General features: G+C 40.6%; 1 protein-coding gene across 1 annotated transcript in view; it reads right to left on the bottom strand.

Annotated features, from left to right (window-relative positions):
- The window catches only part of helb (helicase (DNA) B), an 89,163-nt gene that overhangs the window by 38,520 nt on the left and 25,857 nt on the right, over positions 1–24,786 (bottom strand). Inside the window, exons 5-7 of the mRNA XM_039769732.1 lie at positions 19,964–20,138; positions 18,791–18,932; positions 12,522–12,661 (exon numbers count right to left, since the gene is read on the bottom strand). Of these exons, the coding sequence (XP_039625666.1) occupies positions 12,522–12,661; positions 18,791–18,932; positions 19,964–20,138 (457 nt within the window). The remainder of the gene's footprint in view (positions 1–12,521; positions 12,662–18,790; positions 18,933–19,963; positions 20,139–24,786) is intronic.

Genomic DNA, 24,786 nt, shown 5'->3' with positions numbered 1-24,786 from the left:
TACAAATAAGTAAATGTGTTCAGTAACACTGACATTAACATCAGAAGGCAGTATCAATGTGGAAACAGTCCACTGGAATAATAAATCACTAACATATTAAATCACTAAACTTAATGTTAACAAATGACAGCCTTCATTCTTTGAATCCTATGTAAACAATCCATACAAAGTTCATTGTTTCATTTCTGAAAGCTTTTCATCAATATGCTTTTCAATATTCAGCAGAGATGCTATCTTTTCTTTTGCAGTTCGCTGCAAACTATTGTATTTAGTGATGAAGGTCAGATTGCTTGTAGCTTCTGCTTTCTCGGCATATTCATAAGTGGATTTCTCGAGGGTGCAAATGTCAGTCACCAGTCTAGCTCTCTTCATTTTCAATTCATGCAGCTCATCTGTGTGGGTCTTCCGCTTCAGCTCAACACCTGGCTGTTCTTTCTTTATCTTCTCCTCATCCAGGTAGGCATAGTACTTCTGTCTGGCTCCTGCAGCTGAAAGGAGTAGGTATTTTGTGATCACCACCTTGGTTATGCCCCCAACTGACCTTACATTGTCGACAATGAGCCTCCGAGCCACCAGAGGCCTCACCTTCTGATTCACCACAATCAGTTCTTTGTTAATGGAAAACCCTCTCTCCACTCTGACATGTCCATGTGACAAGACCAGTAGAATCTTGACCATATTCCACACTCTGGAAAATAATGGTTTTGTCCCAATTGTCTCATACAGCAGGGTGTCCACTCAATCTGTTTTGCGGTCAAATTCTCAAAATTTTGCTTGAAGAGCTTCCAAATCACAGAACTTTCTAAACTCTCTAAGGACATCATCACACATTGCCACATCTATGTGTTTAGCTTCAACAAGTATGTTATGGCGGCGCCCGTGCAGGCTGCGGTTTACAGAGCTCCCAAGTCCGCAGTGTTTAGTGTTAATCTTTGTCAACTAGTAGAAGAAAATAAAGGAGATTTAAGTGATAGTAGTACGCAGACATACATTTACGAGTGGCAAAACTGCTCGATTTCTGAAGAAACTCAGACGAAATATCCAGTGAGATGACAGAGACGCTCCGCAGCCTTTGCTTAATTCAGCAGCCTGAGAAGCTGAGCTGGCAAAAACGCAAGCACAGCGATCAGAAGCAGAACGCTGCCTCAGTTGAGCAACACTGCTTCCCCGCTGATAGAGGTTTTATCAGTAAGGTGCTGGCCTTTCTACATGCCGAGGAAACACATTTGCGTGCTGGTGGTTGCCGTCTACCTCTCGCCTAGCGCAAATGCTAACCAGGCGCTAGCGGAACTCTATGAGATCATCAGCAAACTGCAAACGACGCACCCCGAGGCATTTTTCATTATTGCTGGAGACTTCAATCATGCCAACTTGAAGTCAGTTCTCCCAAAATTCTTCCAGAATGTGAACTTTGCTACTAGAGGGGGAAGCTGTCTGGACAATGTTTACACGAGCCCTCCCGACACCTTCCCCGCCCCCACCTCGGGTATTCAGAACATATCAGCGTTTTTATGGTTCCTGCATTCAAGTCCCTGCTGAAGCGCACTAAACCACCCCGCAAGAACATCAGAGAGTGGTAGGTTGGTGCTGTTTCAGCTCTCCAAAACTGCTTCGAATTGACAGACTGGGACATTTTCAGGGAGGCTGCTATGGATGGTGACAACATCAATCTGGAGGAGTACACAGACTCCGTGACTGGCTACATCTCCAAATGCATAGAGGATGTTACTGTTACCAAGGATGTTACCACAAGCGCCAACCAAAAGCCCTGAATGATGAGAGAAGTGCACAAGCTGCTCAAGATCAGAAATGCAGCCTTCAGATCTGGAGACAAGGCTGCCCTCAGGGTAACCAGAGCCAACCTGTCTTGTGCTATAAGGAGAGCTAAGTGGATATACGCGCAGAGGATTAACAAACAATTCAGCAGCACCAGAGACACAGGTCGTATGTGGCAGAGCGTTCAGACAATTACAAACTACAAGTCCAACCCACACAACCGTGATGGTGATGCCTCCCTTCCGGATGAGCTGAACAACTACTTTGCACGGTTTGAGGCGCAGAACAAACAGCCTGTGAGAAAAGCAAAATCTCCCTCCACTGACCAAGCACTCCGTCTCTCCACCACCGACGTGAGGAGGACTCTATCCAGAGTCAATCCACGCAAGGCTGCAGGACCTGACAACATACCTGGTCGCGTGCTCAAAAAATGTGCCAATCAACTGGCTGGTGTCCTCACAGACATCTTCAACACATCTGAGCCAGTCATCAGTCCCAGCATGCTTCAAGTCGACCACCATCATACCAGTGCCAAAGAAATCATCAGTGACATGCTTGAATGACTACCAACCAGATGTGCTCACGCCAATCATAATGAAGTGCTTCGAAAGGTTAGTCATGCCACACAAAGACTAATCTCCCTGCCTCCCTTGACCCTCTTCAGTTTGCATACCACTCAAACAGGTCAACTGAGGATGCCATATGCTCTGCCCTTCACCTCTCCCTGACACATCTGGATAAAAAAGACACATATATCAGGATGCTATTCATAGACTTTAGCACTGCCTTCAACACAATCATCCCTCAAAAGATGGTTGTAAAACTGAATAGGTTGAGCCTGAACACCACCCTCAGCAATTGGATCCTGGACTTCTTGACAGAGAGGCCCCAGTCAGTTCAGATGGGCTGCAACACTTACAGCAACATCACGCCGAGCACTGGAGCGCCGCAGGGCTGCGTGCTTAGTCCACTGCTGTTCACCCTGCTGACTCACACCTCCACAGCCACGCACAACACCAACCACATCATCAAGTTTGTAGATGATGCAACGGTGCTGGGACTGATAAGCAGGAATGACGAAACAGCATACAGAGATGAGGTGGAATGGCTGTCTGCATGGTGTGAAGACAACAATCTATCACTCAATGTTGACAACACAAAAGAGATAATCGTGGACTTCAGAAAATCACATCCTGCCCACATCCCACTCAGCATCAACAGTTTAGATGTGGAGGCTGTTAGGAGTACCAAGTTCCTCAGTGTGCACATAACTGAGGAACTTACATTGACACAACACCTCATCACTAATCAAGAAAGCCCAGCAGAGACTCCAGTTCCTGAGGCGGCTGAAGCGAGCAAGTCTTCCCCCTTCCATCCTCACCAGCTGCATCACTGTCTGGTATGACAACTGCAACATAACTGACAGCAAGTGCCTGCAAAGGATAGTGAAGACAGCAGAGAATATTATTAGGGTGCCTCTCCCTTCACTACAGGACATATTTTACAAATGCAATGTCCGCAAGGCCTGCAGCATTGTGCAGGAGCCCTTACACGCCTCACATGGACTTTTCACACTTCTGCCATCCAAGAGAAGATACTGCAGCATCAAAGCCAAATCTGCCAGGCTGCAGGAGAGTTTTTACCCCCAAGCTGTCAGACTCCTTAACACCACGCTACCCCCTGGGATCTTCCACACGGTCTCAATCACCTCTAAAAACAGAACTTTTATACATGCAAGCCACTGTCCTGTAAAGACGAGTGTGCAAATAAAAAAAGAACTGAAAATCTCATTTTGACCTTTATAAGTATTTTGACACTTGATATCCTTCTTCTGTGAAACATTCTGACCTGTCATTGTTTACAGGTCTTAAACAATTATTATTATACACTGATAATTTCTGTATTGTCTATATGTATCATTTATTTCTATTATATTACACATCTATTGACTATATTTATGTATCTAGATTGCAAATACCATACATTGCATCAATGTTCATATTAACTACACGTCAATGTTGCCGCTACTTCTCTGTCTTGTCTTTGCACAATGTCTTGTCTTGTTTGTGTTTTAATTTTAATTCTATTTTTACTGTGGTGGGTTGGCGCCCTGCCTGGGATTGGTTCCTGCCTTGTGCCCTGTGTTGGCTGGGATTGGCTCCAGCAGACCCCCGTGACCCTGTGTTTGGATTCAACGGGGTGGACAATGAGTGGATAGATGAATTCTATTTTTAATTATTACTTGCACGTCATGTTGTTACACTATGGACCCTGAGATTCGCAATTTCATACATCTGTATACTTGTATATAGTTGAAATGACAAAAAAGTTCACTTTGACTTTGAAGTATGTACAACATTCGTTTCAACTGACTGGCACATACAGTAGCTCCTTAGATTCAGCCAGGCATCTTGGGTCAAGGCACTTCATGCTTCTCACTAATGTGTGATGCACTGGAGCCTTCTTTAGCAACTTCTCAAGTAGTGTAATCAAAAGCATCTTGCAGTCTATCTTCATCTGTAGTATCTGCCTTTCTGAAATGTTTTTGGAAGACCTCAATTGTTTCAGTGTGGCCTCTGCCGCAAATCCAACGTCAATCTTAGAACTGTCCTTGTACAAATTGCTGTCCTGAAAAGGGACATGAAGGGGCTTCAGTGTGGTTCAAGTCTCTTGCAGACGCTTTTACTATAAAAATGGTCCCATAAGCCCCATAAACAATTAAAATCAAGAAATTTTATTTTCCAGTTTTATCACTCATAATTTGGAAATTTACAAGTCGAATTTCTCTGCTTCATTTAAACAGACCAAATAACTGATTACACATTCTTAGCTTAGATGATACAAGTATTACAGTGGTTCATTTCACAATGAGTGCTACCTCACAAAATATTAAAGACTCTCCAAGTACCACCATTATGACTGGCAGTACAGTACAGTACTGCAGGCATATTTAACTATATATACAGTTTACACAGGAGGCTATTTTATTCTTAATATGTATTGTACTATTTTATATATTCTGAGTATTTCATCTTTAAGACAAAAAAAGTCTGAGACTCCTGGCATACCACTACACTTTATTAGCGTATTACATTTTGTTCTAGATCAACTGACATGAAATGGAAATTAATTGATATATGGTGAGGAAGGTGACAATTTCGCCTGCAGTGTTGTTAAATATCCCCATTTTTACTGTAAAGAGAGGCTCAGCACAGCAGTTCATCACCTCTTCATAGGACTTCACTTTTGGATTCTGTAGTTCAGCTCTCCCTATCATCTCAGCACAGTCTTTGACATGCAGCCACTGCAGCATTCCCCTTTCTGATATGCTGACTTTCACTATCCACTGGTGCCTGCAAAATTTAAGCATGGGCATTCTACATCCAGTCACTGTCATGAAATCTTTGTGACGAGCAGGACAAACATAGAACAACCAATACAAGCTTAAGAGTCCGTGTTCAACTATCCAATCGGTGGATTTGCATCCAATCTCTGAACGCATTATTCAATATATGCAACCCACACGAACCAATGTTAATTAGCGACCTGCCCACATCATTCTGCACTTGCTTTTGGAGCATTTCGAACACTTTCCAATTCACATTCAACACCTTGTTGATGCTAGAGGTCAGAGGAGAATGGGCCGACTGATTCAAGCTGATAGAAGAGCAACTTTGACTGAAATAACCACTCGTTACAGCCGAGGTATGCAGCAAAGCATTTGTGAAGCCACAACACGCACAACCTTGAGGCGGATGGGCTACAACAGTAGAAGACCCCACCGGGTACCACTCATCTCCACTATAAATAGGAAAAAAAAGGCTACAATTTGCACAGCTCACCAAAATTGGACAGTTGAAGACTGGAAAAATGTTGCCTGGTCTGATGAGTCTCGATTTCTGTTGAGACATTCAAATGGTAGAGTCAGAATTTGGCGTAAACAGAATGAGGACATGGATCCATCATGCCTTGTTACCACTGTGCAGGCTGGTGGTGGTGGTGTAATGGTGTGGGGGATGTTTACTTGGCACACTTTGGGCCCCTTAGTGCCAATTGGGCATCGTTTAAATGCCACGGGCTACCTGAGCATTGTTTCTGACCATGTCCATCCCTTCATGACCACCATGTACCCATCCTCTGATGGCTACTTCCAGCAGGATAATGCACCATGTCACAAAGCTCGAATCATTTCAAATTGGTTTCTTGAACATGACAATGTGTTCACTGTACTAAAATGGCCCCCACAGTCACCAGATCTCAACCCAATAGAGCATCTTTGGGATGTGGTGGAACGGGAGCTTCGTGCCCTGGATGTGCATCCCACAAATCTCCATCAACTGCAAGATGCTATCCTATCAATATGGGCCAACATTTCTAAAGAATGCTTTCAGCACCTTGTTGAATCAGTGCCACGTAGAATTAAGGCAGTTCTGAAGGTGAAAGGGGGTCAAACACCGTATTAGTATGGTGTTCCTAATAATCCTTTAGGTGAGTGTATAAACATTTTAGCATTTAAATTTATATATTAAGGCTCATGAACATTTCAGATGACTGGACTAAAAACAAACTGTATTATGTTAGTTAGATTGAATTATACAGAAGTTTTAAGAATTGATTATCAAGGTTAGCTCCTGTATTGGCAAGTCAGACCGTATGTGGCTGCACATTGCTGGCAGATGACGCAGATGCCTTTGTTCACTATACATACATTCTAGATACCATTTAAGTTCCTATGTTAATGCTTCCTCGTGAATCAATATCTTAATTAATCAAGATAAAAACAACACCTATTATATCATCTGGCTTTGAGCAATATAAAAATTTAAGGGTTCATTAATAAAGGCTTTAGCACTGTGCTTGCTGATTCAAGGCCACTCGCCTGCTTCCAGCTGCAGCAGCTTAGCTTTTATCAGTAAAGCTGCATGCTGCGCTTACAAGCACAGCTGCCTATGACTTTAGTCTTACTGGATGCCGGCGCAACAAGCAAGTATTAATTGAACAGTTCAGTTTTTTTATATGTGGATCATCTTGGGTCCAACTTGATGAGGGCTGATCAATTAAAATGCCTCCAATTTTTATTAGCTGAAGATTGGGAATGTGAAGAATATTAAACATGATAAGATGATGGTCATCTCTGGACCAGGCAGCAAGCACAACATTCGAGTCCTAATGATTGTTATAAAAAGATTGATTAGGAGAAAGAGGTTCACAAGGCAAGGTAATTGTTATGAAAACAGGTACTGTACGATGTCATTATTAGGAAGATAACATGTATAGTGAATGATGAGAATTATGGGGATGTTTTGTGATTAGAACTGAAATAAAAACAAACTGCACCCAAACCACAGGCCTCACTCCATGAACTGAGATGGCTTCATGTGCTCTGCAATTGTTTCTCTGCAATAAAGTCTAAATTCTGACTGCCTTTCTGAAGACTCTGCTCACTTTTTCCTGAAGATTTCTCCACAACAGCTGTAACTCATAATTGTAGCAGTATATTATGAACTTATGGACAACATTTCTAAATCCCATTATTGTTCCACAGATGTAAACTGAAGAGCTAATTTAAGATTATCCTTTTTTGAAGTTATATACACAATTAAAGGACCTTCCTTAAAAATTGGCTGCATATGAACTGTACTATTACATCAGCCCTCTGAAACGCTATCCTATAAAGTAATTAATCATCATGGGATGGTGGACCCAACTTGCACAACATGTCTACAGGAACAAGCTCCATCTCTCACTATGAACTGTTATATATATATATATATATATATATATATATATATATATATATATAATATATATATATTATATATATATAATATATATATATATATATATATATATATATATATATATATATTATATATATATAAAGAAATTACTACAGGATGATAAAAAGCCTTAATATATTTTGATGCTTACGATCATGTGAATAGCTTATGAAATAGCTTGATAAAACAGGTTTTCTTCATGTGCTATAGAGTCAATTTACAGGAATCACAAAGGTCAGTATCTTAACACATTTGGAAGAAGGTGATGCAAGTATATGACAAAGGTAATGACGAGAAAACTGTTTATGTTGCACAATGGCCCTACAGGCGCTTTAAATTTACTCACTGTGTGGGAAGAAAATACTAACCTTCTCTATTCTGTACCTCTTCTTAGTATCCTGCTGTAGCACTTGGTGCCACTACTCTACTTCCAAACAGTCTTCCTGCTCACGGAAAGACATCCGAGATAATTAGAGCCTTGGAATCAAAGACTCCCCAGGGGCTTATTTTCTCCTGGGACACTGCTGACTTGAGATTTTATTTTGCTTCCCTCCATAGTCAACTGGCCATAGTTCAACGATTACGTTAATGGACAGATATTGTTAGGTTTCATTTTTTATTGTATGTTAAAAAGGTGGCGGCACGGTGGCACAGTGGGTAGCGCTGCCGCCTCACAGTTAGGAGACCAGGGTTCGCTTCCCAGGTCCTCCCTGCGTGGAGTTTGCATGTTCTCCCAGTGTCTGCATGGGTTTCCTCCCACAGTCCAAAGACATGCAGGTTAGGTGCATTGGCGATTCCAAATTGTCCCGTGTGTGTATGTGTGTGTGTGTGCGCGTGCCCTGCGATGGGCTGGCGCCATGCCCAGGCTTTGTTTATCTTGCGCCCCGTGTTGGCTGGGATTGGCTCCTTAATTTAATAATGTGTATTCATTATGTAGCTAGTAATTTCTAAAGTTTGTTATTGCACTCCATCAACAGCACTAAGGGGGGGGGGACCACTGAAATACTGTTAACAAGGTTACTCAGACATTTAGGCAGAGACTATTGGACAGGAAGGCTGCTTTCAGAAGGAAGGATTGTCAAATTACATTTGATAGTATGACTTTAAGTCACCACCTTTGGAAAAGCTAAATTACTACTTGCGTGCGTTTACAGAGTTTACATTTTTGTTGACTGTTTCTGTCTGCATGAAGTTTACATATTCTGTTCTCATCTGTGTGGATGTTTCTTTGGTTTCTCCAGCTTTACTCCAACAACCCATGATGTGCAATATACACAAGGCAGGTTAATTGTTAACTCTAAATGGGGTAGTATGAGTTTGCGGGTGTGCATGAGTAGGTCATGCAATGGACTGGCGCCTTGTGCCCAATGCAACTAGGATCGGGTCTAGCTACTGCATCCCTACAATTAAATTAAGTGGGTTTTAAAATGAAAGGATGAATAAATCTTAAATTAACTGAATGGATTAACTTAAAAATGCTTGAGGACAAATTTGGAGCATTGGTTAGTATATGTCTCAGAAAACCAAATTAATAAGAACAACAAATATAGCATCAGCACATCCCAGTTTCAAAAGATCTAGCAAGCAAGCAAGTAGGAGTATTCTCTGTGTGAGATCAAAGAGTGGCAACTTAAACTACTGTCAAATTCAGTATTTTATTATGGCTACAAATGAGACTGACTTTACCAGTCACAACAATAATTATTTTTCTATAGCACTTCTCTAGCACCAAATTATTATAGTTAAGAGCACAGACTACTAAAACAAATTTAAAAAAAGCCAATCACACATAAAATTAACAGTATATTTATTCCCTATGCAAAGGATCTTTTATCTGATGGAAATTTGACATAACACACAATGCTAAATATCAGAATTTATGTTGAGCATAACACAGACGGCAAAATTAGCTAATCATTTCAGGCAAATGTAGAATTCATGGGAAAATAGATCAGAGATTTCCATGATATAGCACACAAAGATATTATTGTGTGGCTTTGTGTGTTTGTACATGTTCCTTAATAATGTCACTTTGCAAGAGTTCACAGATTTCTATGTAAGGAGTTTATAATTACAAATCAAACAATTCAGATATGATTAAGGTGTACATTGCATACTTTAAGTATATTTGCATGCATTTCATTCACATCATGTAGAAATGCCAACACTTTTTGTACATGCGCCTGCTGTCCCGTCCCAACTCCTCCCAGAATTACACCTCTTTGAATATGCAAATCAATATCAATAGCCCTTAAGCTCAGCGTTCTAGGGGGACTGACTTGGCCATTCAAGAACTTTACATTTTTTAGCTTAGAAAATATCTTGTGTTGACTTAGCAGGATGTTTAAGATCATTATTTTGTTGTAGGATGAAGTGCTGTCCTGTGAGTTTAGAGGCATTTACTAGAACTTCAACAGATGTTTCTATACATCTCAGAATTCATTGGGCAACTGCCATCAGCAGTCACATATTCAGAAAAGTATGCCAGTACTCGTGACAGCCATATATGCCCAAGCCATAGCACTCCAACATAACAGATGAGGTGGTATGCTTTGGATCTTGGGCAGTTCCTTTGCATCTTCATTTACATTTGCTCTCATCATTACTCTGACACTGGTTATTGTTCTCATCCGTTCACAAGAACATTTTCCTGAATTCTGCTAGCTCTTTTGAGTACTTTTTAACAAACTAATCTGGTCATCCGTTTTTTGTGACTAACTAGTGGTTTGCATCTATACATATAAAAGGCAAAACCATTACTGACTCATCACTAATTCTCCCACTTTCCAAAGAGGTGGGAAGTTGAAATTTTGTGTGCTCATTCCTTGCAGTGAACTTACAAAAGTTGGGTATGTTTCGTGTCCTATTGCATATTGTATGGGTGTACCCCTTAAACTCTATATGTAGATAGGGGGAAACCCCTTCTCACTATTTCAGCAACTTCCAATATACGTAGCAAGCCCAAATTTCCTATGCTCATTCTTTACACTGTACTTACAAATGTTAAGTAAGTTTTATTTTTCGCTGTGCCCTGTAACAAACTTTCGAAAATAATGTCTTCTTTTTGGCGGTTGTCACTATTCTGCCGTAAGGAACTTTTGGAACTGACCTCTCCTTTTGACGGTTTCATTCCTTATTTCCGTTAACAGATGATTTATTTCATTTCACGGTCCCCCTTCCTTTTTCTGCACAGCCGCTGTCCACTCGCACCTACCACATGGTTGGTTCCCTGCCTATATACATTGACATCCCGCACTCATGTGCCTCATCACTCGCTTCCTTACTTTCCTCCACTGCTTCAAGCCTGATATTGTTGGCCTTGCTTCACATTTACCTCCTCGTGCCTGTTGCCTTTTTTTTGGCTTCAAGGCTGTCATTGCTGGGCTTTCTTACTTGCTCACGTACGTCTTCCTGGTCCTGCCTTCTGGTTTTCACTCCCTGCTCCACCACTTCTCGCCTTCTTTCGTACTTTCTTTCTCAGCGGGTGCAAGTTTACCCCGAATAACATGTCTATTCTGGTGATCACCATCGATCACAATTTCACCGACCCGTACCCAGTGGTTTCCATGCCCCGAGATTTTAACTGCCTCTTCCATTCGCTCTCTTACTTAAATGTATGGCCATATCAGTCTCAGCCTTGATATCTGCAGAGACAATTGTGTCTTATGTACTGAATAACTAGGATAGGTTCAAGATGTGGACTGATGACGACAGTACAGGAGACAATTATACTACACAGGACCACTCTAGCAGTGAAATGCTTAAGCTCTCAACCAATGGTTCTACATGTGAACCAACTGCTGCCACGGAATTGTTTTGTTGTCACTTTCAAGTGTATAGAAAATGGGACAATAAATAAGTCACAGGGCCAGACTAAAAAAGATCGGCATTGACTTGACACAAGATTTCTTTTCACATGGCCAACTGTACGTTGCATGGTCAAGAGTAAGCTCAGCAGACAGCTTGGTCATTTTAAAGCCCGAGGGCAGAACTGCAAACGTTGTTTACAAAGAGATCCTTACATCCTAAAAATGTGCATTTCTCATACACAACATTTACAATCATAAATTAAACTCTTTACAATCATCAAATTCAATCTCAATACAAAAATAAGCCTACAACAATTACATTGACAATCATGTTATGTTATTTTTACAATGTTTCCTTTTCATAACTTCTTTAAATACACAACTTCTCCGTTGCGAAGCACGGGTATTTTGCTAACCTTATAGTATGGCCACTGTATTTCCGTTCATGAAGTCTTCTGTACATAATAGTCTCTTGACACGTACACCTCTGCCTCCTGAAGGCTGTTTCTTATCTGTCAGACAGGTGTATCTGGCTTTTTCTTTACCACAGGGAGAGATTCTTCTGTCCTCAGCAGTGGAGGTCTTCCTTGGCCTACCAGTCCCTTTGCGAGTACGAAGCTCACCAGTACATTCTTTCAACTTAGTGATACTCCAGACCATTGATTTAGATAATCTTAAGGTTTTACTGATGTTTCAAATGGTTTTATTCTCATTTTTCAGCCTCATAATGGCTTCTTTAACTTTTATTGGTACATCTCTTGTCTTCATGTTGAACAATAGCAACTACAGACCCCAAAGGTAGTTCGTAGGTAGAATTAAGCCTAGTTATCTTATGGCCACACTAATGAAGCAATGAAACAAACCCAAGTAATCACAAACACCTTTGATGCCAATAACAAGTGCTATTAAATTTATGAAAAGTGTTGTCAGTTCTATATGGTGTGACCAAAATGTATGCAAATACCCTTAAAGTCTGCAATGCACACTTTAATCACCTTTGAATGGTTTGATTTTTTTTTTTTTTGACATTTTAAACTGTAGAAATGAAAAAATTTGTCTTTGTCCCAAACATTATGGAGGACATCGTATATCTGTGTCTCTCAGATAGAAAATACTTTAATATTTCAACCGTGTACATACTAAAAGTCCAACTCACCATCTGCACAATGTCCTGGCAGAGATACAAATATAAACTTGCAATCCGGAGAGATGGGAGAAAGTCCATTCTTATCTGGAGAGACAATGAGATCAAAATCCAGGGGATTCCAGCAACCCTTCATGCCCATATCAGATATTCTAAAGAAGATAAAAACATATAAAAAGACACAATTAACCACATTAATTTGATACCATAATTACATAGCAATACAATAGAAAAAATGTTTCAAATTCAAGTAGTCTTTTCTCTGGTCCGCCAGTGCTGCCACTGTTTCATTTAAACTGAGGCCTTGTCCAAAGAAACAAAGTGTGTGCACACACACACAAGATCCTCTTCGAAAGTCTCACTTACTGTCATTAACAAAGCCATTTTTTACATGGATCAGAAATGCTGCTATTAAAGTCAATGCACAGCTTTATAGGAAATGTAGTTCAGAAATAACATGGTGAATAGAGCAATTTCAGCACCTACAGTTTATCTAAATATGCAAATATTAATTGTATGCATCATATAATGCATTAACAAATGTGCACAATCTTGGAAACACACTGTTATCAAGGCTGATAAGTGTTTTCTTTTAACTGCTGAAATGGAATCAGCAAACAATTCCTTTATGTTGTTTATGTATTCGGCACGGTGGTGGCGCTGCTGCCTCGCAATTAGAAGACCCAGGTTCGCTTCCCGGGTCCTCCCTGCATGGAGTTTGCATGTTCTCCCCGTGTCTGCGTGGGTTTCCTCCAGGCGCTCCAGTTTCCTCCCACAATCCAAAGACATGCAGGTTAGGTGGATTGGCGATTCTAAATTGGCCCTAGTGTGTGGGTGTGTTTGTGTGTGTCCTGCAGTGGGTTGGCACCCTGCCCAGGATTGGTTCCTGCCTTGTGCCCGGTGTTGGCTGGGTTTGGCTCCAGCAGACCCCCGTGACCCTGTATTCGGATTTAGCGGGTTGGAGAATGGATGGATGGATGGATGGATGTTTATGTATTTGAAATCAAACAATTTTCATTGCTGTAACAACAAAAAATGTGCCAAATGTGGTAAAGTACAAACAATGCATATTTGGATGGTATGAGCAATTGGGGCACCGTCTCCATGTAGCAGCAATTATTGTTCAGTTCTGTAGGAAAATTCAGGATTGGTACACAGGTGTAAACAAGAATAAAGTCTGATCAGTTATGTGATGCAGCTTGAAAACAGAACAAAGACCATTTTACAGGAATTATGAAATCAGTCTTATAAACTGACAAGTTTAACTTAAGAATACATTCTACTCAAAAATATAGCTATAAAGTTGTGACAAATCTAAAAAGAAGGGGAGCATTTGAAAAATTAAAGCATTAGGAATTGACACTTGAAACTGGTAACTTGGTAATTTTACTTATCTATTCAATATCATTCTTCATAAATGTTATTAGCCAGCTAATGTGTCCTGCATACACTGACGCAATCTCACAAGAGCAAATGTAATTTTCTAACAAACCTGACCTAAAAAGTGTGATGTTATAAAAGGCAGCCTTAAAGAATTTTGTTTAAATCAAAATATCTTGAACTAGCAGTGTTACCCAGCTTCACTTGGGCACTTTTGTAAGTCAATGAGTTATAATTCCAACTAGATGCATTAGAAATACTATGTAACTAAGCACTTTTCTGTATACAATATTTGTATTTTTAACCAGATGCTAATATTATTAATTCACTTGAGCTGCTTACGGTAGAAGATACTACATATAAACCTACATGGTGGTGTTGTGAAACATATTAAAGCTCTATTCGGTAATGTTACAAAAGTGATTTAAAAGTTGACTCATTTAAAGCAAAAAAAAAAAATCTTGACTCTCCATTAGCATCAAATGTCTAAAATTATTACTGCCTCATTATACAGTGACTTACATAAATGTCTACCAAATAAAAGTTACTAATAAATCACTCAAAAGCACCACCCTATTAATTTTTTTTATTAAAATCACATTCTGAAAAGCAGCATCTCCATTAGGTATTGAGAAAAAAAAAATAAAAAAATCATGCCTCATTCTGTTCATTCGTGGTCTGGCTCCATCTGCGGTATTTTTTTCCTATCATCTCTTTTAAAAAAATAAAAAATAAAAAAATAAGAGCGTTGAATGCTGATTGTTGATAAAATGAACTTAACGACAATATGCAGGAGAACAACAAACGCAAGGCAATGCACTGACAAAAAATGTGCAATCAGGTTACTTCAGGTTTATTGTCATATGTGACACACCCACTGTTCGCCAAAGCAGTTAAGGCTCAGTGTTTCTAAGAGCACTCATTTAATCAAAGACCTCCCTTCAAATGCTGTCTGTGGGTCTTCAATTAACTTAAAAAAATGGTAAAACTGGGTCCCAAGGCCACAAAGTTTTAAAATACTGCTATAAAATAAATACTAACCCAGACAAAGAAATATGTTATCCCAAATTGGTTGGGGGGGAATGATGTCTGGCTGATGGGAACTGTTGTCCCCAGTTCTGCATTTTCATAAAGTTGCAGGTAAGGGGGTAATATATATTAAATATCTTTGTTACTGGATCATTTGTATGAAATTGACAGCACGGATAGCCACAGCACCTGGCAAGCACTTGCTGAACATGGAACTCTGCTCAACTTTGCCTCCTTCACTTCACTCCTGCTGACAGTCTTCATTTATATAAACTAGTACACCCCATTTATCTACAAGACTGCTGTACCTTTCGCTAGAGCATTATTAATGACAAACAAACATACAAATAAAACATGTTGGCTAATTTAGTTTTTTCTACATCACCAAATTTCAATCAAATCCATCAAGTCATTTTCAATATTTTGGATTAATATATTTATCTAGCGATGCTGTTTTTTTAACCCCTAAATATTTTCTTATGTATAAATGTCTAGGTGTGGAAATGTGTGTGTGTGTGTGTGTGTGTCCGGCCTGGAAGTGAGAGGTGTAGTTGGGGTAAGGGCTCCACCTCCGAGGATACACAAGTGGGCCCAGTACGTCGCCAAATCGAAACCTGAGGAAAAAGTCACTGGCTTAGCAGCTAATACAGAAGCGAGGCGAGCACATCGGCAAAACATTATCCCTTTTACATTTCCTCCCCCCGCGAATACACAAGCGAGGTGAGCACGGAGGCAAAGGAAAACCCCAAAAGAAAGACAATCGCTTAGCCGCTAATGCACAAGCGATGCAAGCACATTGGCAACATGAAACCTAAGAGTATTTCCTTTCAAATTACCCGACATCTCTACATTTAAATTTTTTTTTCTGACGATTTCAATAGTTCCTAGGACCCCAGGCTTTGAAGTCAGCGGAGAGGACAGGTGTGCAGGCGGTCTCGTCTGTTTAAACGACAGGAAAGACACGGAACCCGCGGAGGGGGTGCCGAACAGGCAAGTTCCGGGGTGCCGGTTGGAGGTGGGAATGCTGCCAGTGCGTGGCACAGATGGACGCCAGGAGAGGGTGACCAGGCAGCAGCTCTGCCCTCTTGTTTCTGTGTGTTGCAGGACCGGACCCTGGACGAGCAGTAGGACCCGCTTCGTTGGGGACCTGCCCTCATCGGACAGGCTGTTTGGCCAGAGGACTCTTCGCTGGCAAGGGGATGCTGCCACAACTGGCGGAGGCTACGGAGGTGCGAGTGTCTCCAACCAAAGGGGCATGACAACCTCGGAGGGGGTGCCAAAGGAGTAGGCCCTGGGGTGCCGGTAGAAGGGGGGAACGCAGCGTGTGCGAGGCACGAGAGGACGCCAGGTGGTGGCATCCAGGCGGCCTCTCCGCCCCATTTCTGTTTGTTTGATAGGACCGGACCCCAGCGCTTCAGGAGTAGGACCCACTTCGGAGGTAAGCTGCCCTCGCAGGATGTGCCACTCCACCTGACAGGTCTTCGCTGGCGGTGGGGCCCTGTCGGAGATGCTTGGGGTGGCGACCCAGCCGGGACACCCAGAAGGACCGGAAGAGGGCTTATGTTCACCTCAGACCACGTGGGGGTGACCCACCCTGGTTCCTTTGGGGGCCACGGGTACAGAGCTTTGAAGCTCTACCCTGTAGGGGCTCATGGTCACCGTCAGGTGGTGCCCCTGGGCCTAGAGAGCCCTGGACCTCAGCACTTCCACCTCACTGACTGTTTGACTAATTTACTTTAACTTTTAGTCAACTAATGTGGATTTACTTTTTCTTGACTAAAATTTACTTTTTGTCAACTAAAACTAACAAACATTAAAAGACCAAAAAGTGACTACAACTAAAATGCAATTTAGTCAGAAGACAGACTAAAACTAAATCAAAATGAATTGTCAAAATTAACATACATACATACATACACACACACACACACACACACACACACACACAGTATTCACTAATCCAAATGGCAATCACAACATTTCAATTTGTAGTATTGAATTAAATTAGTTCTTGTTATCAGTTAATAAACAGAAAATTGTAAATGCATAATTTTAGTGAATGCAAAAGGTGAGATAAACTGGGTATCCCACAATGATCATATCATTGTTGAAATCTCTCAAAGCCAAGAAAATCTCCCCAACAGATGTTACCCTGTGGTTGGGATTAAACTAAACCCAACATCCCCACCACAAATTAAATAAAATTGAATATTTTTTTCCAGTTAAAAGTATAGCGATTTTAGGCTTTCATTGTTATTCCTTATCAAACCATTCTATTGTTCATAGATTGAACAATTTTAAAAACCTAGGTATACATAAAAAAAAAAAAAATGAAAGACACACACACGCTTTACTGAATTTATGCAGTTCTTGACAGAATCTTAGAAACATACAGCAGGAACTGGATATTAAATTTTAAAGCTGTGGACAGGAGTAAACAAATCCCATCAGAATGCAGCAAGGATTTAAGAAAGCAAAAATAACTCCGTGATTTATAATAGAAAACAGTTAATAACATATAGAAATGTTCTAGTTAGTTTTGTGTAACAGAAAAAAGTGAAACACTAATCAGTCAAAAGCGTTTTTTTTTGAGCCACATCACAATACAAATTAGTTTAGCACTTTGGCTGTTTCTGTCAATAATTCTCTCTTTAAAATAAGATAAAAAAGTAAGACATTACTGATTTTCTGACTATTTACTCAGTCAGTTGTTTAAGTCCACTAGTTTATTTAAACTGGTTGTTTAAGAATACTTTTTTTAAGATACAGAAAACAAAATGTTTGGAACACCATCTTTAAAAATGAGTTTAGTTACTATACATTACTTATTACCTGCAAATGGTAACAAATAAGTTTACTTACTTAATACTAACTTGCCCACACTTACAATGATATTTTTTTTTCCTTGAACACAAAGGAAAATAAAGCATTGCAACATTCATTACTACTACATTTCAGTTTAGGATGATAACATTAAAGATTCAATGCTATTCATTTTATTATTCAACTTCAACTAGTGCTCCTTATTTTAAGCCTTTATTTCTTCTTAGGATGTCAGTTGCATTATTAGGCACAACAGAATATAAACTCTAATAAAGCTCATTTTGATTTAAAAGTAGTGGTCAACTACTTCTCAGTTAAGACATGCACTGTGAAGTAAACATCAATCCCCCTTTTCCATCCTTTTTCAATAATCACGGTCTCCCTGGGATCCTAAACTGGGTGGATTAAATGAATCCCATAGCACATGAAGGATTAAATACATATATATAACTTTTCTTCAGTTCCTTTTCACTTTATTGCATGCTATACATAACCTATTCCTTAACTAGCTCCCCAAACAACTGGAGCACCAGCATTCCTGATGTTACTGCCACAGCAGAGTGAAAAAGGCAATATTTGTGCAAGATACTGAAGGAATAACAGCAACAATAGTTGTTTGCATTGCCCAACTACTAATGTCATGGAAAACAAATATGGCATCAGTAGCACATCTTCAGAGGCTGATGACAATTTGTGCATTCACATTTTCCTTCAGGGTGGTTCCACTGATGTGTATGGATCAAAATCATTATGAAGAAACAACCTAGAAAATGATCAAGCGAAGCTGACTCCATTGACCCATTATAACTACAGTATTTATTGACTTTGATTCACTTGACACTGCTTTATTAACAATATGTGAAGCATACTCAAATTAACCACATTAAATTAACATATTTAGGTGTTGCATTAAAAAAATGTAATCACAGAAACATCTTAATTGCGATTAAATCAACAGCCCAAATAAAAATATATATTTGTAATAAGTTTAAAGAATAGAGGGTCGGATCAATCAAAGCTTGAGTAATACATTGGATTCACAAGTATACCTTCCTGCATTTTCCACAATGAGTTGAGATTCTGCCCGATGATTTGTTCGCATCTCCACAGCCCAACCAATCTTGGAAAAACCATTGAACATATCCACCAGAGTATTACCAGGATCAATACTGGGCAACTGCCTTATATCACCTATATTGGAGAGAAAAAAATTACAATATACAACAATATATTTTTACATAGGCACATTGTCGTACAAAACGTGTAGCTCAAAGAACTAACAAGAAGTTAAAGAAGTAAAAAAGTAAACTTACAAAAAGAAAATGAATATAAACCTACACAATACAAATGAACATATAAATAATAGAAATTAAGGTTTCCTTTAGCTTAGCTTAAATTACCATTAACTAAACTCATTTTTTAAATCTCTAATGGTTATCTTGATAAGTCCAATAGTCAGGTGGGCAGACGGGACAGGAAAAACTCCAGCTGGCAGCTACTACAGTAAACAATTATATCAGCACAATAAAGGGGCCAAACAGACTAAAGAAATAATGATTCTTAATTGCTTTAACATACCTTACTTTACAGATTAACCGCTCAAAATGTAAAACATATTGTCTATTTATATTTATTTAGATTATGCATGTGTTTATGTTATTGAGAAAAACTACAATACATTTTAGTGCTGTTAAAAGTATAACTCAATACAACATATTTTTTTAAACTAAGCTTTTCCTAATATTTATCAATCTAAAATATAAACTTACAGACTAAAACAATTAAAACAAGTAAGCAAAAAACAAAATTAAGTGAATTACAAATGGTAATTCTGTTTGGGCTGAACGTTTCTTTTTTCAGTTTCTTTATCATCACTTTACATGGAGGAGCTAAACAACCATTACCTGTGAAACTACCAAATGAACGGAGTCCTTTACAGCAACGTGTAGAAAAACTGAACAAAAGATCAGTATAATAGGTGAATCCATTGTTAATCTCTTTACAGTAGTAATTACTTATCTGTTGGTTCAAATTTGCTATCTTTGCTCATTTCTTGATCACCAGCACAAAAACAAAGTAACATTTACTGTATATAAAAAGGTTTCACAACATCACACTTTCATCAGTACTGAAATGCAGCAATTAGCTACAATAGAATTTTCTCCTCCAGCAAAGCCCTAAAAAGTATTTAAATGGTACAAAATAAAGGTCAACACACCCACCTAAAATGACCAGCTTCTTTAGCTCTGCGTGCTGCGTAAGCACACTGAGCACAGAACTGAGCATATAGACAGAAACCAGGCTGCCTTCATCCACAACCAAGACCTGCACTTTAGCAAATTTCCATTTTGAAAGATTAACGTCTTTCTTCTTTTCAGTCATGAAACTCCAATACACCTATGGAAGAAAACAAGAAAAAAATATGAAAATGAGGTGTACACAATCTCATTCAAAAAAACACTCTCTCTAGTTATTCCACAAAATTAATATAATAATGTTCCTACAAACCTACTAAACTGAACTGCCAGCTATCATGGTTTGCTAGATTCATATAATCCTTGATGTGAATTAGTATGTTATACAGAGTTTGCACACAACAAATGAATAGTCATCACTTTTCACATTTGGCAGCAGTTTATATGAATTTGCATTCTAAAAACATTCAACAAAGACCAAATAAATTTCACTGTTGAAGCAAGGGGTTCTAACAAAGTTATTTTGTACCTGCACTTGATGAATGACCAAGTATATTTCTTATTTCAGCACATAATTTCTGAAACTGTGGGTGCATCCAAAAAAAACAGATAATGTTAGTGAGGAAGAAATACCTAAGGAACAGATTTTATGGGAAAAATATGAAGTAAAGCGTGAACTAAAAGGTGACTTGCAGCATTTAGTCATTTATTTTAAATCCGCACATAGACAAACATGTCACAGAAGCAGCTGTGCCCTTTACAATTCAGGGTTTTTTGCACCTGTGCCTGCACTGCTCATCACTAATAGTCAACATTTGGATACATGTAAGGGGGCAAACTCTACAGGAAATGGTAAAAATAAAATGGTAAAGTAATTTTTAAAGTTATTAACAATAAAAGGTATAATTTGGAATTTGCTCTAAAAGTAAATATTGTGCTGGAGCACCTTGCTGAAGGCAGAATAAGAAAAATGGCAACTAATCCATTAGAGGAATGTGCGTACTAGTGAGTCACTGATTTGTGAAACTGGTTGGAATAAAAACCTTGCTGCCACAGTGGCCCCAAAGGACTGAATTTGAAGACCACAGCCCTATATGTAATGGAAATGGCAACAGTTATCCATTTAAGGGATTCCCAGAGCACTGGCAACAATGGCCAGGATGCCTCAATATCATGAGGCACACCCCCTTACCCACTTAAGGTTGACACATAACCTGCAGGAAGAAAACCCATTGCTCTAATGGTTTAAGCATCAACAAATTGAATTTTAAATAGTGTAAATGCAGTCTGCAATTTCACTTGCAACAAGCTCACTCAATCGGGCCTTTCTCGACATAGCAATTCCAAGATACTTGTATTTATGCTAAGAAAATGCATTACTACGAAGGCATTTTTAAGAGGACAGATTGCATATCCTTCTCACAAAAATAAATTGGAAACCAAGAAGGTGTCAGAGTTAATCAAAGAAATTACTAGAATAGCTCTAGAATTTGCCAGGTCTCCAAATGAGACATTTTATAGGAAAAGACAGGCTTTGCAATAAGAATTTAACCTCTTGACTACTAAATAAAATTAAGCAGTTTATCTTTAAATTGTGACATCATTATTATGAACATGGAGAGCATCCATCCTTCCTTCCTTCCTTTTCCACTTATCCAAGATCGGGTTGTGTGGGCAGCAGCTTGAGCAGAGATGCCCAGACTTCCCTTTCCCCGGCCACTTCTACTAATTCCTCCTGGGGAATCCCAATGCGTTCCCAGGCCAGCCGAGAGACATAGTCCCTCCACCGCGTCCTGGTTCTTCCCTGGGACCTCCTCCTAGTTAGATGTGCCCAGAATACCTCACCAGGGAGGCGTCCAGGAGGCATCCTGATCAGATGCCTGAGCCTCCTCTCGAAGCAGAGGAGCAGTGGCTCTACTCTTTATATCTACACCCTGCTTGTATTTGCAATCTCATTCTTTCGGTCACTACCCACAGCTCATGACCATAGGTGAGGGTAGGAACGTAGATTGACCGTAAAAATTGAGAGCTTTGCCTTACGGCTCAGCTCCTTTTTTCGCCACAATAGGCCGATGCAGAGCCCACATCACTGCGGAAACTGCACCAATCCGCCTGTCAATCTCCCCGCTACATTCTTCCCCCACTCATGAACAAGACCCCGAGATACTTGAGCTTCTCCACTTGTGGCAGGATCTTGCTTCCAACCCTGAGAAAGCACTCCACTCTTTTCCGGCTGAGGACCATTGGTCTCGGATTTGGAGGTGCTGATTCCCATCCCAGCTGTTTCACACTCTGCTGCGAACCGATCCAGTGAGAGCTGAAAATCACGGCCTGATGAAGCAAACTGGACAACATCTTCAGCGGCACACCATCCCCACCATACACAGTGTTAACTGCACGCTTTACCCTCCTGAGATGCCGGATGGTGGACCAGAATCTCCTCGAAGCCGTCCGAAAATCATTCTTCATGGCCTCCCCAAACTCCTCCATGGCCTCCCCAAACTCCTCCATGGCCTCCCCAAACTCCTCCATGGCCTCCCCAAACTCCTCCATGGCCTCCCCAAACTCCTCCCACACCAGTGTTTTTGCCTCAGCAACCACCGAAGCCATTTCCGCTTGGCCTGCCGGTACCTATTAGCTGCCTCCAGAGTCCCACAGACAAAAAGGTCCTGTAGAACTCCTTCTTCAGCTTGACGGCACCCCTCACCGCCGGTGTCCACCAATGGGTTCAGAGATTGCCACCACGACAAGCATCAACCACCTTACGGCCGCAGCTCCGGTCAGCTGCCTCAACAATAGAGGCATGGAACATGGCCCATTCGGACTCAATGTCACCCACCTCCCTCGGAACGTGGTCAAAGTTCTGCTGTAGGTGGGAGTTGAATCTACCTCTAACAGGATACTCTGCCAGATGTTCCCAGCAGACCCTCACAATACGTTTGGGCCTACCAGGCCTGACCACCATCCTCTCCCACCATCGAAGCCAACTCACCACCAGGTGGTGATCAGTTGACAGTTCCATCCCTCTCTTCAACCGAGTGTCCAAGACATGTGGCCGCAAGTTCGACGACACGACCACAAACCTGATCATAGAACTGTGGCTTAGGCTGTCCTGGTGCAAAAATGGACACCATAATGCTTGAACATGGTGTTTGTTATGGACAATCCGTGGCAAGCACAGAAGTCCAATAACAAAACACCATTGTCATTGCCCACGTGAGCATTGAAGTCTCCCAGCAGAATGAGGAAGTCCCTAGAAGGTGTGCCCTCTAGCACCCCTCCAGGGACTCCAAAAAGGGTGGGTAATCTAGACTGCTGTTCAGCGTAAACAGATAGAAACCGTCCCCCCCACCTGAAGGCCGAGGGAGGCTACCCTATCGTCTACCTGGGTGAACCCCAATGAACAGGCTCCAAGCCTTGGTACAATAAAGTATGCCCACACCTGCTCGGCACCTCTCACCGGGGTCAACTCCAGAATGGTAGAGAGTCCAGCCCCTCTCAAGAAGATAGGTTCCAGAGTCTACGCTGTGTGTCGAGGTGTGCCCAACTATATCTAGCCGGAACCTCTCAACCTTGCGCACTAGCTCAGGCTCCTTCCCCTTCAGAAAGGAGAAATTCCACATCCCAAGAGCCAGCTTCTGTAGCCGAGGATCAGGATGCCAAGGTCCCCCCCTTCGGCCACCACCCAACTTGCACTGCATCCAACTTTTTGGCCCTTCCTACAGGTAGTGAGCCCACAGGAAGGGGGACCCACGTTGCCTCTTTGGGCTGTGCCCGGCCAAGCCCCATGGGTGCAGGCCTGGCCATCAGGCGCTGGCCATCAAGCCCAACCTCCAGGCCTGGCCCCAGAGGGGGGCCTCGGTGACCTGCGTCCAGGCAAGGGAAAACAGCGTCCAACTTTTTTATTCTTCATGGTAGGTTTTCTGAATCGCTCCTTGTCTCGTCCATTACCTAGGACCAGTTTGCCTTGGGAGACCCTACCAGGGGCATAAAGCACCCAACATAGCTCCTAGGATCATTGGGACACGCAAACCCCTCCTCCACAATAAGATTTTACTTCAACAAATCTGCAAGCAGAAAGTCTGCAATACAAGAATAGTAATTAGCAACAGACGGAGACAAAAATCAAGAGACCCTGAAAATATAACCCACAGAGTACTGTGAACGGTGTGTAAATGTGTTAACATAATCAGAGAGATCCACAACTGTGAAAGTGGGAAGGAAAGTTTAGCCTATCGAGGGGCATTTAGATTCTTTTCAGTGAAGTTATTTTGCTCAGCTCATGAGCAAAAAGAGGATTTACTGAATCCCCAACAACTTTTTAAAATGTAATTATTCAAAGATTATGAATTATGACTGGTGCCCTTATGTTTGTCATTTTATTAAAATGTATTCAAATGCATCTTCTTTTGCAACAGTCACTCATCCCACATTCTTTTTCTATGTATCTTTGGAATCTGTTGTCTGTGACAAGTTTGTGCCAGTGTCATGACAAATGGGAAGACGACAGGGAAATTTGAAAGTTCCAGTAGGCTATCAAGTCTAGTAACCAGGTACTCTTTCTTGCATGCAAATTAAAATGGTGAAGCTTTTAAAAGATAAAAAGTAAAAATATATAAGTAAAGCAGGATAAGAATATGGCAAGCATACTCCTAGATGCATAATAATGTTCATTAAATAATACATATTATATGAGGATATATTTCATTTTAATTAATGCATGCATCTCCATTGCAGGGAAAGGAGAGAATTTTAACTTCATTAATTAATCATCTGTTTTGCCTAGGGAACTGCAGTAATTAAATAATTAATTAGAATAATTTAGTAAGGCTCCCACTTCATTTATGTTG

Source organism: Polypterus senegalus, chromosome 11 (genome assembly GCF_016835505.1).
Source record: "Polypterus senegalus isolate Bchr_013 chromosome 11, ASM1683550v1, whole genome shotgun sequence".
In the NCBI taxonomy this organism is placed as follows: domain Eukaryota; kingdom Metazoa; phylum Chordata; class Cladistia; order Polypteriformes; family Polypteridae; genus Polypterus; species Polypterus senegalus.
Note: the sequence above shows the minus strand (reverse complement) of the source record. Positions and strands in the feature narration are given on the sequence as shown.